The sequence below is a fragment of the Thalassophryne amazonica genome, chromosome 6 (genome assembly GCF_902500255.1).
Source record: "Thalassophryne amazonica chromosome 6, fThaAma1.1, whole genome shotgun sequence".
NCBI classification, from domain to species: Eukaryota; Metazoa; Chordata; class Actinopteri; order Batrachoidiformes; family Batrachoididae; genus Thalassophryne; species Thalassophryne amazonica.
The window spans coordinates 116,850,918-116,870,851 of NC_047108.1; the positions used below are offsets into that span (position 1 = coordinate 116,850,918).

The window sequence follows — 19,934 nt, forward strand, 5'->3', positions numbered from 1 at the left end:
TAAAAATTAATTACTTCCACTGAGGAGGGGGTTATGTTTTCAGCCTGTTTATTTCTGTGCCTGTTGTGTGATTGTCAGCTGGATATTGCCAAAACACATTAATGAATTTCAGTTAAATTTGGTGGAGTTGTAGGTTTTGGGTCTAGGAAGAGTTGAGTAGATTTTGAGTGCAATGTGGATTCCAGATTATTTTTAAATACACTGCTCAAAAAACAATTAAAGGAATACTTTTTGATCAGAGTACAGCATCAAGCCAATTCAACTTCTGGTATATTGATCTGGTTGTTAATCAGTTTCAGCTGCTTTGGCGTTAATTAAATTAACAACAGGTGGACCAGAGGGACAAAAATGAGACGACCCCCAAAACAGGAATGGTTTTACAGCCACAGATGTTTTTTTTTTTCCCTCCTCATTTTTCTGACTGATTTTTCTCTAGTTTTGCATTTGTCTAGGGTCAGTGTCACTACAGGTAGCATGGTGCGGAACCTGGACCCTACACAGATTGCACAGGTAGTCCAACTCCTCCAGAATGGCACATCAACATGTGCCATTGCCAGAAGGTTTGCTGTGTCTCACAGCACAGTCTCAAGAGCATGGAGGAAACTCCAGGAGACTGGCAGTTACTCTAGGAGAGCTGGACAGGGCCTTAGAAGGTCCTTAACCCTTCAGCAGGACCAATATCTGCTTCTTTGTGGAAGGAGGAGCAGGATGAGCTCTGCCAGAGCCCTACAAAAATGACCTCCAGCAGGCCACTGGTGTGGATGTCTCTGACCAAACAATCAGAAACAGACTTCATGAGGGTGGCCTGAGGGCCTGACATCTTCTAGTGGGCCCTGTGCTCATTGCCTGGCACTGGCATCTGCCATAGCACACCAGAATTGGCAGATTGTCGACTGGTGCCCTGTTTTTATGACAGATGAGAGTAGGGTCAACCTGAGCACGTGACAGAGGTGAAAGGGTCCTGGAGAACGTTATGTTGCCTGCAGCATCATTCATCATGACCAGCTTGATGGTAGATCAGAGATGGTCTCGGGAGGCAAATCCCTGGAAGGACACATGGACCTCTACAGGCTAGACAACAGCACCCAGACTGTTATTAGGTATAGGGATGAAATCCTTGGACCCATTGCCAGACCCTGTACTGTTGCAGTGAGTGCTGGGTTGGTACTGGTGCACCACAGTGCCCGGCAGTATGTGGTGACAGAAAATCCTTTTAGCAGTTGAAGGATTGTGGTTTAAACCTCTACTAAAAAGTGAGGCATTACAGTTGTTGTGATAGAAAACTTTTTCATGGTCGACATATTTTGTTCTTTTCCTCACTGTCTGTTCGGCAACTGTGAGGACTACAATGTTCAAATTCTTTGAATCTGTTGATTTCAGGATGAAAAGAAGAGTGAGATCATATTTACTGGTGACTGCAGGAAGTTTAATTAGTCTTTTCAGTTTCATGGTCACACATGTACAGTAAATGCGGTTGTGCATCTTTCATGTTTGCTGTCAAATATCAACAGCTTTTACTGCAGATTAGTATAGAAGGATTTTCCACTATATTTAAGAAAAGACAATCAAATGTATTGATAGACTTTCCTGCAACGTACGTGTGTGTGTGTGTGTGTGTGTGTGTGTGTGTGTGTGTGTGTGTGTGTGTGTGTGTGTGTGTGTGTGTGTGTGTGTGTGTGTGTGTGTGTGTGTGTGTGTGTGTGTGTGTGTGTGTGTGTGTGTGTGTGTGTGTGTCTGAAGTTACAGGATGCTTAAAACTATTATTTCTATGCAGAAGGTACCTGGTGCGCTCCGATATCTGTGTAGTTTTTCTGTACCCACCGGGGTGTTGAACCAAATAATTCAACAAAAAATATTATACGCATCTTATTTAAAATGATAAAACACATTTTTTTTCAGTCTGATAAAGGAGCATCTTTTCCCCTTCACATTTAAGATCATTATTTAGATGAATAATCATCACAATGACAATGTGATCAAATTTACTTTGTGATTGAATTTCAGGTTTTCTCTCTCTCTCTCTCCTCTCTCTCTCTCTCTCCTCTCTCTCTCTCTCTCTCTCATCTCTCTCTCTCTCTCTCTCTCTTTTAGCACTTTTGGAGAACTGCACTGGTATTTATGCCAAGTTGGGAAGCCACACCTCTTGGCGGAGCAGAAATGGTTCCAAGTAAATGAGGAACTACATGTTCATCCATCAATGTAACGATTTGAGTCAGGCGCTGCAGTGGACGGATTTTTTGCTCCATCGTGTTGGATTCAATGTTCATAGTCGGCCTTTTGCACAAGAACACTGGACTGATTTGCGGGTTTGTTTTTAAGAGAGGTTGCTGTATCTCTATTTTATGAAATTCTGTCATAACCATTGTAGTTTTGCAATTGTAAAGGAACCGAGTGTTTGTGTTTGGCCCCCACAGTCTGTGTGTCCTGTGATGTTCTTGCGATGGTTGTTTACACGGTTATTACACGCTATCATAGTGCAGCCACAGAGCCGTGACAAATGAGGTCATTGGACAGTTAGTACGTGTGAGACAGGGCATGTGGTCTTATAAAATGAGCTGTTGGTCGCCACTCTTACCAATTGGTCGTGATGTGTTTGAGGCCATAGTTCAGCCACATGGTGAGAACTGGTGAAATTTATGGTTCTCTGTAGGAGAACAAAAACATATACAGTGAGGCAAATAAGTATTTGATCCACTTTTGATTTTGCAAGTTTTCCCACCTACAAAGAATGGAAATGTCTGTAATTTTTATCGTAGATACACTTCAACTGTGAGAGACAGAATCTAAGAAAAAGAATCAGAAAATTGGACATCGGACGGATAACAGTTCCATTATGTCTCTTGCTATTCTCACCATAATACATCGTATGAGTGTCACTCTGTGAGAGCAACACTTTTTTATTCCGCTGCGTTGGAGTCTGTGAAGAACTGGTGCTTTTTGTTTGTGAATTCACTCGCTCACATGCACGACTTGAATTTTCTCCTTTCTGTTCCTGACAAGCACATCTTGAATGTCCATTTTACTCGTCTTTCACTGAAATACAGCGAGAAGCCATTTTATTGGTGGACAAAGGTAAAAACAGTGGTCTCCATTTACTATCAGGTAAATGTGTTTCCAGTGTCACAAAAGAAACCTGGGGTCATTTAAGGCAGAAATCTGCCGTGTGGCCTCAGTGGTTACTGAGATACCCAGAGGGATGACTTGTTTGGGGTCAAAGGTAAAAAAAATAGGCGTGTCTAGTCGTTTTTGGTCCATTCCATCTCTGTGGGGTTGGAGCTCATGGACACTTGGGCTTGCTGAGATTGAAGTAGTGGACATGCAGATTATGTTGGACCTTTTGAACTTGCTTTGCTGGATGGCTGGTTGTCATGTTGGAGGTACATCTGGCTTGGTGAAAATCTCCTTCCTCAGTGTCTGTTCTGACTTGCGAAAACAGTCTGTTTCACTGCGACTCTAATCTTCACCCCATCAGTGTAGACCAGGTTGCTCAGTGGATAAGAAGCTGGCCTGATTAGCATATGTAGACCTGGGTTTGATACCGTTCATGGTACCTGTCTGTGTCCTTTGACAAGACATTTAATCCACATTGTTTCAGATGACCTATCTGTCAATGGGTACAAGACTTGCGTGGGGAAGTAACCTGCATCAGACTGGCGTCCCTTCCAGAGTGAGTCTCGTGCCTTGTCCACACGGAAATGGAACTTTCCCTGTACAGTCTTGTTCTTTGTCATTTTCAAAAAATGTTCCATAAACAAGGCACCGTTTCAAGAAAAACTGTGTACATATGAAACCACTGAAAATGCTGTAGTATATATGCCAGGCCTGTATGTGGCGATGTAACACTCCCACAAAAAAATGGAGAAGATGACATGGAACATGTGCATCAAGCTTGACGGTGAACACAAATGCTGAAGCAAGCGCAAAAGCTGAGACATTGGTGTAGACCAGGGGTGGGCAACTTGTTCCAGAAAGGGCCATGAGGGTGCAGGTTTTCTTTGCAGCCACTGACTCCACCAGGTGATTTCACTGATTAATATCACTTTGAGCAGGTGGAATCAGTTAATGAGTCACGTTGATGAGTCAATAATAACAGACTACACGTCTGTAGTCTGTTGTTATTGTCGTTACGTGACGGCTTGCAGCTGAGATTCAGGCTACAATTACAGAGATGGAGCTATGACATCATTATTTCACAAAAAAACAGAAAACATAGCATTACAATAGTCCAATCTGGAAGAAATAAAAGCAAGAATCAGCGTCTCATATATCACAGAGTTGATATGACACAAAACTTTTGCAGATACGCCTGAACTCATCTCCGTGTTGATGGGCTGTTGTTAGAGCTAGAACTCAGTGCCTCAAAAGTCCTTGAAAATGCTCCCTTCTGTGGCGTTCCTTTACCCCCCCCCCCCCCCCACACACACACACACACACAGGTAAAATCTGAAAACACCAAAGGTTTCTTCTTCACGTCACAGATTCCAACACTTGGTCTTAATATTTCTGTCCTGTATCTTTATTATAACTCTAGTTTGATTTTGGGGATACAAACAAGTGTTCATGTTCACCTCAGGAGATCTTTGCTCAGCTGTGAAAGCTCACTGGAGCCATCAGCCATCGCGTTTTTAAAGAGTCCTTCCTGTCACACACACAATAGGGTGAGCCTCATGTCACTTCAACCTGCTCGCCCGACACCAACTCTCAACCCCCGACGGTTGTGAGATGTTCTCGCTCTAAGAAATGTCATCCTGTCCCACCCAGAAGCTCTCTCTCCAATCAGGTAATGGAAGTCTTGGTTCACCCCATCTGCCTTTTGTGCTGCGAATCACTTCAATTGAACGACCTACAAGTTCCACGCTGAGGTGTGCGGCTCCTTTTTACCCTCAAACATGCAGAAATTGTTTATTTTTTAACACGTTTTGTCACTGAGAGGAAGGAAAGCTTTCCCACAACAGAGAGGTCACATATTAACATTTCTAATAGTTCAAGTCCCTCTGGATCAGCTTCATCCTCAGAGTTTGTGCACAGGTGTGTCCGCTGTGGGTCTGAGGGTATTTTTCGCTGACGACGGTTTCAGACTCCAACAGCAGCATCAGGTGGGGGAGGAGCAGCATGTAATTTTATTCATGATATTTACAACCGATTGGGTCAAAGCCTGAAAATTTATACAAAGCGTACTGTGCATGTGTTTGAACGAGAGAGTAAACACGCTGCTTGCAGAACGTGCACGCTTTGATATGCAACTGTTCCACTGAGCCCCCAGCATGCTGCAGGAGCAGAGTGCATCATGGTCTCCAGGCAGGAAAAGGCAAGGTGCAAATCATTGCTGTTTGCACTGTAACCTCCAAACGAGTCCCCAAAATAATCACGACATTTGCAACGCAAGTGTGCAGAAATGTGAGCGTGGGTTTGGTTTAGGCTTATTAAAAACAACTTAATGTGCTGTAACAGCTCAAACACGAGCTGCAATTAGAACGAGAAACCAGTGTGCAGCAGCAGCTCGCCACATTTTTCTGATTGTGCCGTGTCACCTTACAACTGTTCCTCAGGGAATGAATGGCTGTGAGCCAAGGTAAAGGGACTTTTTTATTCTCAGACTGTTGCATGACCTGACTAAATCACTGCTCTGTTGTAATTATGTAAGTTCCCTCTGTATGTGGATCCATATACCCTGCCCAATAATAACAATAATAATTTGTGCTTATTGCCTGCCTGATAGTCAACGTGTCCAATCGTGTGCATCCATCAATGTTATTTAAAATCTCAGAAACCAGTGATTTTAGTGTCAACTTATTTAACAGACAAGTTTCCATTGGCAGTTCATCAAAAACACAAGTGTTACCAGAGTTATGATTTAAAAAAACCCATCAGACATTCAATTTTTTTTCAATTTATTTTCATTTATATAGCGCCAAATCGCAACAGAGTTGCCTCAAGGTGCTTCACACAAGTAAAGTCTAACCTTACTAACCCCCAGAGCAGCAGTGGTAAGGAAAAACTCCCTCTGAGGAAGAAACCTCAAGCAGACCAGACTCAAAGGGGTGACCCTCTGCTTGGGCCATGCTACAAACATAAATTACAGAACAATTCACAAAATGAATACACAGGAAATGCTGTTGGTGCACAGGACAGGAGGGTCTCCAGTACAAATACCACACCCATCTCTAGATGGAGCCGCACCTTAAACAGAGAGAAAAAAACAGAATCAGTCATCAGAAAGACAAGAAATACAGGATAATTTGTCAGCATTAAACAAAAAAAAAAAAAAAAAAAAAAACAGGAAATACTAAGGTGATTGCCAGCCACTAGCCCAAAGCTTCACTAAAAGACCCAGAATTTAGGTAAAGCTGAGGCCGCGGCACACTCCATTTCCAAATAAAATGAATTGGAGTAAAAAGCGTAGAACTATACTATGCCAGTATGCTAACCATATGAAAGGGAAAATAAGTGCGTCTTAAGTCTGGACCTGAAAGTTTCCACAGAATCTGACTGTTTTATTGACGCAGGGAGATCATTCCACAGAACAGGGACATGATAAGAGAAAGCTCTATGACCTGCAGACTTCTTATTGACCCTAGGGACACAAAGTAGTCCTGCACACTGAGAACGCAAAGCCCGGGCTGGTACGTAGGGTTTAAGTAGGGAGGTGCCAGTCCACGAACAATTTTATAGACTAATAGCAGAACCTTAAAATCTGATCTCACTGGAACAGAAAGCCAGTGAAGAGATCCCAAAATGGCTGTAATGTGGTTGAACTTTCTACTTTGTGTCAAAAGTCTGGCTGCGGCATTTTGAACCAATTGGAGAGCCCTAATGCTGGACTGTGGTAAACCAGAAAATACAACATTGCAGTAGTCCCAAGCAGTCCTTGTAATATTTCTAATGTGGAGGTCAAAGGATGTAGGATCAAAAATTTACACAGTTAAATTCATTTCTTTATATAACACCAAATAATTATGCAAGTTACCTCAGCACATCATACAGGAGCAAAATCTAGGCCAGTGGGGGACAAGACGACCTAAAACGGTGCATGTTTCCCGTACAACTGATCACCCTCATAGTGTTGTGAAGTGTAGGAACACGGACCCACAACAGAGGGCGCAAATGAACGGACAATGGAGGAAGTCAAATAACACTTTACTGTTGTGAATAAGCACAACAAACACAACGGATTACAACAATAGACAAAGAAGTCAATTCACAAAAATGTGTCACGTGGGCAGGCTCGAAGATAAGAGACGTCTGTCCAAAGCAGAGCCGGAACCACACGATTTCCTCCGCCACCGAACCCCGGGAATACTGGAGCCGCCAAGTCCCGAACTCCCAGGTGGCCACTGCCTCCGCGTGTCGGATCTGGTACTGCTGGCGAGGAACAAAAACAGTTAAATGTGGGTGCGTTTGCACCCAGCAACCCGTATGGCGGGAAAACCACCTCCACCTCTCGTTGGAAGAATGTCTGCTATTTAACGCACAAAAGTAACAAAGGGTTAATGTCAAAGAACACAGTCGGCTGAGTACGGTACCTTCTAGGTAGAGCGATATCTCGGCAAAGAGGTGGAGATGTCATCCTGCTGATATACCCCTGCTGATCAGATGATTGGTGACAGCTGTTGTAGGCGATAAGTGACAGCTGTCACCCCGGCTGCTCCTGTGAGGCGGCAGCGCCCTCTGGTGCCTGGAGCCCGCACTCCAGACAGGGCGCCCTCTGGTGGTGGTGGGCCAGCAGTACCTCCTCTTCAGCGGCCCACACAACAAATAGGTGATTTCACAGATGATCAAGGCCCAAATCCACAAAGCATCTCAGAGCACTCCTAACTTAGCCTAAAAATTCCTGGCAAGGAATCCTATCCTCAGAGTGATCCAGGAAGTGCCCAAGAGCAACTGAGCAAGGAGGGGACGCAACAGTTTTATCTTGTGAGAAGGCGGGGTTGACTCCGTTGCTAGGTATGATGCAGTCTTCTAAGAACTGTGAAAAAAAGAACTGTCACAAAAAAAAGGAAATGAGAGGAAAAAAAAAAACAAATGCGCTCTGTGCTCCCCATTTAAATGGACAGTGAAATCAGCGATCATATAACCTGAACTGTTTTAAGAAATGTATAATCGTGAAAATAATTTAATGTCATGATGATTAAACTCTGCTTGACGTTTCTTCCTCAGAGGGAGCTTTTCCTTAGCGCTGCTGCTCTGGGGGTTGCTAACGTTAGACCTTACTTGTGTGAAGCGCCTTGAGGCAACTCTATTGTGATTTGGCGCTATATCAATGAAAATAAATTGAAAATTGAAATTGAAAATACCCTTTATTGTCATTACACAAAATGTACAATGACACTGGAGAGAGCTTCTCCTTTGTCAGTGCAGACAGATAAAGTAAAAGTGTGAGGTGACCATCTGCTATTCTCACCATGCAATGACAGAAATATCATGGCAAAAGAACTATATGAGGTCTCGTGATCACGATGATGGAAGATGTAAGTCCTATATGCACCCTGTGGCCCATTGGTGCTGGTGCTTGTCTCATGAAGTATATACCTCCTTCAGTGAAACCCAACCTCCATGATCGCATCAGCTAGAAGAAACAGTGGCACAGCGACCAGCTGCCATTCGTTTTCAGAGTGGGCCTTTTTTTAGCAACAAGACACAATTGGTCACTATGCCGCCAGGTAGTTCCAGCCAAAATAGACAAGAAGTCTATTTTATGCAAATGTTGAATGATGTGACACAGTGACTGCCAAACCCAGTGATTGACAGCGTGATGCACATTGTTTGATTGTGTGAACAAACAAATCCAAGATGATGGAACAGGCGATAGCTGTATTTCTGTATAAATCTAACATGTTTGGTATTTCTTCTCTTAGGCTTAGTAAATTACTGTAAAATAGACACTTTTAAATCTGAAAAGTTTGTTCTTGTAACCAGATGAAAGTTTGTTCTTGTAACCAGATGAAATCTCTGAGGGTATTACAAGACACACAAATCAGTCATACGTTGGTTCCATCAAACAGCGAGTGAAAGCTCATTGGTTCCCCCGTCTTTTATATCTATTAAAACATTATGTGCAAGTAACGCCATTTAACCACAAGCTGGGCCCGCCTTGGAACGCCAGACAAGCGGCAAACGCAAACTGCTTGTCACCCTTGTTTGTAGCTAATCTGACCATAGGGGCACTCCCTCAATGCAAACTGTGACCATTAACCTCGACCCCTAAACTTAACTCTTTCAATGTAAAAATGAATCCGAACTCCCTTAAATTAAAACCAAACCTACGTTCAGCATGAAGGAGGAGAAAAAAGCCTCCAAACTGATTTTTGTGTCTGACTGTTTGTGCTGCAGCCACACTGACAGTCCTCAATCTCAACACCAACATATGGCAACAAACGAGGGCCTCGGGCTTTTCCTATTGGCTGTCAGCCGCGTTGACATCACTTCATGTTCTTGGTGCCAGTAGCCCACATACTGGAGCTTCACACTCGAGCTGTAATCACTTTGATGATCTGGAAGCTTGACCTTTGCAGACTCATGGAGCCTGACACGGACACAGAAACCGCGTCCCAGAAACAACTTCTGTTCCCAACCAGTGACTCATCTCATTAACACGAGCCTTCGCGCTTTCTGTCTTTCTTTCAGCTGACTTAAAATTTTAAGAGATGATGTGATGTCACCATGACTTGGTCCTTCCAGGTCAGCCAGGTTCAAACCCAAATATTTCATATGGATGCACACATGAACTGTCCAGCAGGTGCCAGTGTTCAGCGTGTTTTCTTTTTGATACTGACTTTGGTGCAATGTTTCGTGACAGATGTTGCAAGGTTATTGAAACATTACAGGATGGAGTTCCGAGTTGTAGTGCCAACAAAAAGTTTTCATATCATCCCCAGCCGCACATTAATCTGTTCTTTAGTTCTCTTCTATTGTATATTTATGCAATTGTATATTGTTGCATATTTATTAAATATATTTACATACGTATTTACACATTTTTTTTGTATGTGAAGGGTTCAGATGCAAAACCCAGAAGTTCAATAAAAAAAGGAGACTGCAGTTCAAATGAGGATTTAAAAGAAAATATACGAGGTCTGTGAGAAAAGTATCCGACCTTTTTATTTTATGCAAAAATATATGGATTTGATTCATATGTTTTTACGTCAGCCAAGCTTGAACCTTCGTGCACATGCGTGAGTTTTTTCACGCCTGTCGGTTGCGTCATTCACCTGATGGAAAATTCGATGGAATAAAGCCCAAATCATTCCGCCATTTCCTCGCAATGAAAAAAACGACAAGAGGGGTGGACCAGTGCTCACTCAAAGCCTGCCCACAGGTGAAATGACGCCACCGACAGCGTGTAAAACTCACGCATGCGCACGAAGGTTCAAGCTTGGCTGACGTAAAAAACATATGAATCAAATCCATATATTTTTTGCATATAATGAAAAGGTCGGGTACTTTTCTCACAGACCTCGTAAAATGCACAGATTTCCATAAATCAAATAAAAGTCATTCATTCAAATTCTTTAATATTTTGTCACACTGATAGTTCCCGAAGCAGTTAAGTGCACGCTGGCCTCAACTAAAAATTTGTCATTTTGGAGCTATTGTGTTTCGCATCTGAACCCTTCACATGTTGCGTATATGTGTCCATATTATGCCACATAGTGCACATTGTATTTCTCCGTGCAGTTGCTATCTGTTGCATGAAAAAAAAAATCGAATGAATACTGTGAGAAAGTTATTATTCCCGAAAAAAAAAACAGACAAAGTAAAACATGTTCTAATGCTATATTACAAGTAAAATGCAACAATGTGCAAGATCATGTTACCCATTCTGCCATGTTTTTTTTTTTTTGTTTGGGGTTTTGCATGGATTGGGGGCGGGGACTATATCACTGTAATTTTGTTGGTTTTTGTAATTTAGTTATATTCAGCTAACATTTACAAACTGACTGGTTGGTACGAATACAGTAAAAGTCACCAGATTTGTCACTAGCTGCTTGATACTATTTAGTCGCTAAGAGCCAAAACGTCACTAAATCTAATACAAAGTCTCTAAATTGGCAGCACTGGCTAGCAGGTTACGGAGTATCAAAGAACACACCCACCGCAGCATCCTTGCAATCTGACTGGTTAAAAACATAACAAAAATCCCACATCATTTTTTAGCCAGCTCAGGGGATTCGTTAAACCCATGAGTGCCTCTGAGAAGATTTATTACTTGGAGACAGCATGGAGAAACCTGACTGGATACAGGAAGCTGATGTGGAGGCAGCCACAGCTCTCACTGCTATAAATAAATGTCAGTAGAATATAAATAATTAACTAAGTTATTGAAATCCTTTTGCAAAACAAATGAAACATGAATGAAAATATTAAACACGGAAAATAAAAATTCTCCCTCTGACAGGTGTCTCAGCTAGTGCAGAAGCCGTTGCTGCTCCTCTGGCCTTTGCCATTTTCGTGTATTATACTGTACTTAATTGGTAAATAAACAAAACTGAAGATGTAATAACTAATCTGCAATGAAAAAAGTCCAGATTTAATTATGCATTTTGGTCCAGTGAGCAGAAACACTGTACTTATGTATTTCTGCACTAAGGAATCTTTTATTGTGTTACAAAGTGGGGCCGTGCTTCGCTGTTATTATTCCTATAATATAGTATTTTCTCATTGTAAATTAGGCTTTCACTAGAAAGCACCATTCTTCTGCCTTTTTAATAAATTATTGCTGCATGAAAAAAAGAAAAAAAATACTAACAAGAGATAACCGTTACCAAGGATGCGACCTCAGCGTCCCCAGTGGACATTGTTGCCTTCTGTTCAGTGAAATTTTACTTTCAGATTTGCCGAATGAAACGTAGCCCAAAGAGCAGAAAAACACTTGATAATTTTGCTATTTATCCGCCAGTGTGGTCCAGCTTCACCAGCACGAATTCACAGTCATGTGACGGCATCATGGACGTTGAGGATGGTGACTGAGAAACAATCATCAAAGAACCAATGCTTTATGATGCAACATTTTCTAATCCCATTCATGTGAGGGGACTTTGCCTGAACAGCCACTTTGTGCAGGCGTTTGTTTCTGTCATTTCCTTTAATAAATCCCTCTGCCATTCTTGATCTCAGCTTTTCTCTTTCATTGATACCCTTTTTTGTCTTTCTGAGCTCAGGCTCTTCTCTTTCTCTCACTCATTATCTGCACTCACTGACTGTGGCAGGACCCTGAAGGCAGCAGGCTGCAGACAGATGGCAGCACAGTTGTAATGCCAGGGATGTAAAGCGAGGAGGTTAGCCGGCGTGTCAGTGGGTAAGAAGGTGGTGCGTTCAAGGGCACGTTGGCAGCTGCCTGTTTGGATGTTAGGGCTTTAGAGCAGGAAGAAGGTGAGGTTTTTGTGATGGCTGCAGCAATGATGGGAATCAAGGATCACTTTCTTTATAGCTGCAGTGAAACCGCTGCAACATGCACACATAAGATCAGAGGTCTCAAACTGCCGGTAGGGGGCCTGCTTTATGACCGTCAGTCAGCAGTTTGCAGCCCAGTGCAGACATCATGTATTAAATGTGGCCAGTGTGTTCATTTTGCTTTGCACCATGGTATAAATGGTGTGTGTCACTGTTCTGTACAAGACCAAGTTTGAGGTTGGGACAGGACGTGTGTGAGGACAGTGGTAACTGCGGTGACATGTGAGGTCTAAGGTTCAAGGTGGAGGTGGGATTATATCAATCAAATCACTGTTGTAGCTGGTCCGGTTAGTAGCGCCTCTCATTGACTCACAGCTGAGCTCCGGCTGCTGCTCAGGGTCATGGAGCTGTAAGGTGCAGGGGTCCCTGGGTCAACTTTGAGCTCTTTCCTGTTGCAAGGTGATGGACAGATTGATGAATGAGATCAGACAGGAGTCTCAATGGACTGTAATGTTTGCAGATGACATTGTGATCCGTAGTGAGAGCAGGTTGGGTAAACCTGGAGAGTTGAAGATATGCTCTGGAGAGAAGGGGAATTAAATCAGGAGGAGCAACATGGAGTACGTGTGAATGAGGTGGAGCACAGCAGAATGGTAGGTTGGAAGGACACAACAACAGTCTTGCACAGAGAAGTGTGACACTTAGACGTGTCACATTGAATCTTCATATTTGTTCAACTATGACTAAGCAACTACAACTGCAAAACAAAAAAAGTTTCCTGTTGAGTCCATATAAAGACATGTAAATTTTAATGTGGGCAGTTTCTGCCCTGAATTTAACAGTCCTTAGTGATTTTTACATGGGTTCTCTTCCTCTCTGGGTTGGCCAGCAGACAGCACCCAAAAACCAATCTGAACTGAAGGCTACATATTGGTTTGAAATAAAAATGCACTGATAGTAAATCATAAATATTCATAATAAACCACGCTTGAATACTAAAGCAAATTATAAACACTAATACTTGACAGAAAAACTCAATTCATGTCCGCTTCAGAAGTAAGTCCTACATATGCCCTATGGCCCATTGGTGCCAACACTTATCCTGGATTCCAAAGCATGAAGCAGATGATAGTCTATGTCTTTTCATGGACAGGTCACCAGACTGACTCAGGTTGCTTCCTCAGCCAAGGCTGGTATCCATTTACAGCTGGATGGACTGAGACAATGTAGAGTTAGCGCCTTGTCTGAAGGCACAGAATGGTAGTTTGAGCAGGATTTGTACCTGTCTACATATTAGTAGCCTGTCTCCTTATCCCAATGAACTACCTGCCTTATCCTGTTTCAGAGTGCACAGAATTTTCTGTCAAGTCAGAGCAAACAGTTTTTATCTTACCACTATAAAGGCTGCAGGTGATGCAACTTTTTATGGACAATCCTGAGAACCTTGTCCTTACATTTATTCAGGAATGTAGTTGTGATGTTTAACCAACTACATGATATATAGTTGCCATTCTGTAATACTGAGAATCAAGCTTCACCCACAGCAGTGACTGCAACAAGTTTTAACCCACATCGCATAGCAGACAGTATATCTGGCTCAGCTTCCAGAAAATTGTGGTAGTTTGACAGGAATTTTTGTCTTGTTTATATCACTTGTGTCTCTCCCTGGATGGGACAGCTGGGTGGACTGAGACAATGCAGAGGAAGTGCCTTCAAAGGTCGGGGATTGAACCCAGGTCTACATATTGGTAGCCCAACTCAATCCCATTGAGCTACCTCTGCAGATAGTTGATTCAAGTGAATAGTTTGCAGATTTTGCAGCGTTCAATAGAAGCGTGTGTTGGAACACATCCCAAATCCACTGGCAATGTGCACTTTAGATGGTGCACCGCTTATCGTGAAGATAAGGCTGTGCACGTGGCTGTGTATGAGAACTGCAGCAGCAGGTAGTAAAAACAAGTTATTCCATGGTGATTATTGAAACTTTGCATGTAGTGTCACGTACATCGTCGCTGCTCAAACCGTTCTGTAAAATAATCCATCGCTGTAAACATCACAAATAGGTTCCCTGTCATATTTGTAGCTCACATCTTCTGCATTTGCGGTTTTCAGAGCTGGAAACAACCTTCTGAAGCTGGACTTTAGCGTTTTATTGTGGAATAAGCATTTTTACACTCGGGTTTAGGGTGAGGGTTTTTACATTTTAAGAGGGCATGTTTCACCTGTATTTCTAATTGCTTCGGTGACATTTTGTGAGGCGGGAGGCTGCAGGACTCCTGCAGAGCTGCTGAAATCTGCTGACGTGCTGCTTAAGTGGGGTGTGGCCCCTGATGGCACAAATATGCTCGGCTTTATTTGCAAAGTCACGTGATCATATTCCTGACTTTATTACCTGCTTTAAAATGTTTTAAATGTATGCCAGAGTGCAGCGTGCACCAGGATGGTTTTTATTTGTGTGTGTGTGTGTGTGTGTGTGTGTGTGTGTGTGTGTGTGTGTGTGTGTTGTGTGTGTGTGTGTGTGTGTGTGTGTGTGTGTGTGTGTGTGTGTGTGTGTGTGTGTGTGTGGCGTCTTGCCGTCCACCACCTGATCGGGATGACAGCGTGTGCAGACTCCTCATGCACAGACGATAGAACTCGTGGTGCACTGCATCAACGCGACACGTGGCTTTAATAAATCCTGCACGCAGTGTTATATTAATTAGACGTGCACGTAATCGCTGCACACAGCTCATTCATGCTTCTCTGACACACATTTTAAGACATAAACCTCCATGTGCATGTGTTCCCTGCGATCATCCCACACTTCTACCATTCTCACAAAAAAAAAAAACATAAATAAATAAACACCCCTCTATAAAAAATGAAGAGTTACTTGATATGTATTATCAATAGCCGCTTTGTGATTGGACGAGGCCAGATTCTCCTGCATGCTCTTCCGTATAGCAACAGCTCCCCCCACACACTCCCCTCCCCTCCCACTTCTTCTCCCTGGAATCCCCCTTCTTTGCACCCCCCAACTCTTTCCCTCCTTCAAATGCAGTCAGATCTCATCTTCCATGTGGATTGGCCGCCCTACCCATATGCATCGGTGCTGCAACATTGGCTTCAGATGTAGCTATGTCTGCACAGGGGGCTCTCTCCTCCAGCTACAGACAGACTCTCTCCTCCCACCGGGCTCTCACTGTTGCTGCCGCATCTGGATGTGGTCACCATGGCAACAGCAGCAGGCCTAACCCCACCTCCTCTTCCCCCTCTTGCACAGACATACGGCCTCTAACCCCTCCTCCTCCATCCTCCTCCCTCCCTCCCCCCTCCTCTCTCACTGTTTCTCTCTTTTTGACCGGGTGCATTTCCTTCCAGATTGACCTGGATTCTGTGCAGCATCAACTCTGCTGATGTGGCATGTGTGACTGCAGCTGAGATGGCGTTATGAGACCGATGTGCACGGGCTGCTGGCATTTTAAAAGCAACGTTTAGGCCCAAATGTTCAAATTGCCGTCACTTTCCTCTAATCATTATGACCATCCTGTTCCTCAAAGAAGAGGCTGTGCACAGCATGAAAAGGAGCAAGCTGATTGGTCCCTCCTCCATCACTGTACGCCACATCACACCCTGCATCCCCCCCAAACAATCCTCGCCTCCTCGGCCTGAATATTTGAACAAGCTCTCTCCTCCTCCTGAAGGTTGATTTCACTCCAGTTTTGTCACACTGGCAACATGTAGCTCTTCAGTACATGAGATTCATTTGCAAACACCGGTTTCGTGCCTCTTTGTGACTGGATGTGAGCAGCCCTGTGGACATGGACCCACCCATTGCCAAAGTGCTTTCAAGAGAGAAACAAGCTCTCTGTAAAGGCATGGCAGTGTGGCAGCTCATCCATTATTATAACTACATTAATATATAATTTAAAAGCAACTGCACTTTTCATGGATTATTGTGTTAGCTTACGTTGTTTTCATTCCTGTTATCGTGAGGATAAATGGATCAACGTCAGACACACACATAATTGGCATAAGCACACTGAAATCATAATGGTACTGTGTAACGCCATTGGCAGCTCTAGAAGGGGAGTTTGAGGCGGCCAGTACCACCTCTGGATCCATTACAAATCATATTCCAACCCAACCATCCAAGAAACTCAGTGGCTTCTGCTTTGCACAGGGATTTTTTTTGTTTTATTCACCCACGTATTTTGCAGGGTATATGCCAAGGCTTTAACAACCTATGAATGAGTGACTGACTGAATGAATAAATAATAATAATATTTATTAAATTTTTGTGTTGTAAAAATATTTTGACCATAAATATTAATGGTTTCTATTCCTAGCCAGTAAAATCTCAGTTAAGTTAAATAAAATGTTTCTTGTTACAAAGTAACAGGCGTGAGTGAATGCATTTACCCCCATGGCCACCCCATTTAATAAATTATAGAGCCGCCCCTGCGTGATTTCTTTGTCTGTTTGGGTTCGCTGTGCAACGTGGTAGAGCAAAAATAAAAGTAATTTGCTGATGTTTACTTCACCTAAAAACAGAGATACACTATGTGTGCAAATGTTGACTCATCTGAACAACTGTCCTTGTTGTTGCCGGCCGTGTGTCTGATGCCTTTTCTGGGAAAGCACAGAGACGCACACACCTGTTGATCTTCTGGAAAATCCATCGCCTGTGTGTCTGTTGTGTTCTCACAGCCAAATTATTACTGTGAAATATATTTAACCTGACAAATGATGTATTGCTCAAAGGGAGGAGATTCAGGATGGCCCTGAGGGAATATTCCTTGATCAAATTAGTCCTCCTAATTCAATCATCTCACAGTGGCTGGAGTCCATCATGATTTATTCAGTGAGGTGAGAAAACTAACCCTGCTTCATTCTCTCTCTCTCTTTCTTCCCACCTCATTTTTTATCTACATACTTGGTCGGTTTCCTGCCATTTCCTCCTTCTGGATCAACTCTTGGGCCTTCTCCACTCACGCTGCAGTGGAAGTGTTGGACCAGCAGAGGGTGCTGAGGACAGGTTGCCTGGTGACAGGGGTGCACACACCGCCGATCCGCCGGAACAGCAAGCTGGCCACCCTGGGGCGCCTCTTCAAGCCCTGGAAGTGGCGGAAAAAGAAAAACGAGAAGCTGAAGCAGAGCTCCACAGGTATGCAGGCGAGTGGGCGAAGGCAAGAGGAGATGTTCAGGGTCACCTCCACAAATAGGAGCACTCACATTCCTCCTCAGCGCCTTGACTGAAAGCTCTGAAGAGAAAATGTGTGGGTGGAAAAATGTGAGATGAAGCGCACAACCTGATAAAACACTTGAAATTCTATCAAGCTAAAAAAAAAAGGGTGATATCAATATTATTAATATTTATTTTAGATCAATATTCATACAATACGACAAATGTGATGCATCACATAATTATTAACTTTGCCAATAGGAAAATCGTTGTCCAGTAGCTTCCATTCTTCAGTACTGACACATCTGATCATACAGAACTTATCAGAAAGCAAATAATACTGTATTTTCCAGACTATAGATATAAGTTACACCACTCCATAAGTCACATTTATTTTTGAAATGTGGTGCTACTGCTTCATGCAACAAGAAGGAAAATGATTTCAGTTGGTGATTTATTTATTTATAATGTAAACACAGTGTTAGGTAGCCGAAGTTAATGTGCTAATTCTGTTACTGTACCAGGCACAAAGAACTGAGGGTAAACCGATGTCTGTTCGGTGGCTCTGTTCAGAGCTAAACATGCACACATTTTCCTTGTTAAATGTAATTTTTAAACTACTTTTAAAACTTTTTAAACTCCTATACATTTTTAACACACAATAGTTAGTCTTACTTAGCCTAGCCGTCCTGCTCTTTCTGTCCTGACTGTCTCACACAGTCCAAACAAGTGGAGTGCAGAGAAGTAGGGAGATTATATTTCTTCTCTTTATTCTGGGGCACGGCCTTTCAGTTTGAGAGCATGCTTTCATGATTTCACTCCATCTCATTCAGAGCATCATCTTCGTCTTGTTTTATGGTGGTTGGCATCCAGTGGCTGGAGGTGGCAGAGCTGAAGATGTTGAGATTCTTTTTGGGAGTAACAAGAATGGACAAGATTAGGAATGAACATATCAGAGGGACAGCTCAGGTGGGACAGTTTGGAGACAAAGTCAGAGAGGCAAGATTGAGATGGTTTGGACATGTGCAGAGGAGGGACCCAGGGTATATACCTGGGTCTGAGGAGGATGCTGAGGATGGAGCCACCAGGCAGGAGGAGAAGAGGGAGGCCAAAGAGGAGGTTTATGGATGTGCTGAGGGAGGACATGCAGGTGGTTGGTGTGACAGAGGAAGATACAGAGGACAGGGTGAGATGGAAACGATTGATCTGCTGTGGCGACCCCTAACGGGAACAGCCAAAAGACAAAGAAGAAGAAGAAGACATCCAATTTAGCTGTGCATTACCACCACCTTCTGCTCTGGAGTTTGAATCACAGTACTTCCTTCACATCAGTATACAGGAGCAGTTTGCCACAGGTGTAGATGATGGCATGATGTGATTATAGATGATGATGTAGGCTTTTTTCATATGCCACTTCAAAATATAAGGTGCAGGACTAGCAAAACAAGCTAAAACTAAATACAGTAGTGTTCAGAATAATAGTAGTGCTATGTGACTAAAAAGATTAATCCAGGTTTTAAGTATATTTCTTATTCTTATATGGGAAACAAGGTACCAGTAGATTCAGTAGATTCTTACAAATCCAACAAGACCAAGCATTCATGATATGCACGCTCTTAAGGCTTTGAAATTGGGCTATTAGTAAAAAAAAAAGCAGAAAAGGGGGTGTTCACAATAATAGTAGCATCTGCTGTTGATGCTATAAACTCAAAACTGTTATGTTCAAAGTGCTTTTTTAGCAATCCTGTGAATCACTAAACTAGTATTTAGTTGTATAACAACAGTTTTTCATGATTTCTTCACATCTTCGAGGCATTAATTTTGTTGGTTTGGAACCAACATTTTGCCTGTTTACTAGTGTGCTTGGGGTCATTGTCTTGTTAAAACACTCATTTCAAGGGCATGTCCTCTTCAGCATAAGGCAACATGACCTCTTCCAGTATTTTGACATATCCAAACTGATCCATGATACCTGGTATGTGATATATAGGCCCAACACCATAGTAGGAGAAACATGCCCATATCATGATGCTTGCACCACCATGCTTCACTGTCTTCACTGTGAACTGTGGCTTGAATTCAGAATTGGGGGTCATCTCACAAACTGTCTGCGGCCCTTGGACCCAAAAAGAACAATTTTACTCTCATCATCCACAGAATATTCCTCCATTTCTCTTTAGGCCAGTTGATGTGTTCTTTGCACATGTCTTTTATTTAACAGAAGGACTTTGCGTGGGATTCTTGCAAATAAATTAGCTTCACACAGGCGTCTTCTAACTGTCACAGCACTTACAGGTAACTCCAGAGTGTCTTTGATCATCCTGGAGCTGATCAATGGGTGTTTGCCATTCTGATTATTCTTCTATCCATTTTGATGGTT

General features: G+C 42.8%; 1 protein-coding gene across 1 annotated transcript in view; it reads left to right on the plus strand.

Annotated features, from left to right (window-relative positions):
• Nucleotides 1-19,934, plus strand: part of phactr3a (phosphatase and actin regulator 3a) — a 96,868-nt gene that overhangs the window by 28,631 nt on the left and 48,303 nt on the right. The window contains 1 exon segment of the mRNA XM_034171542.1: nt 17,372-17,536. Within this exon segment, the coding sequence (XP_034027433.1) occupies nt 17,372-17,536 (165 nt within the window).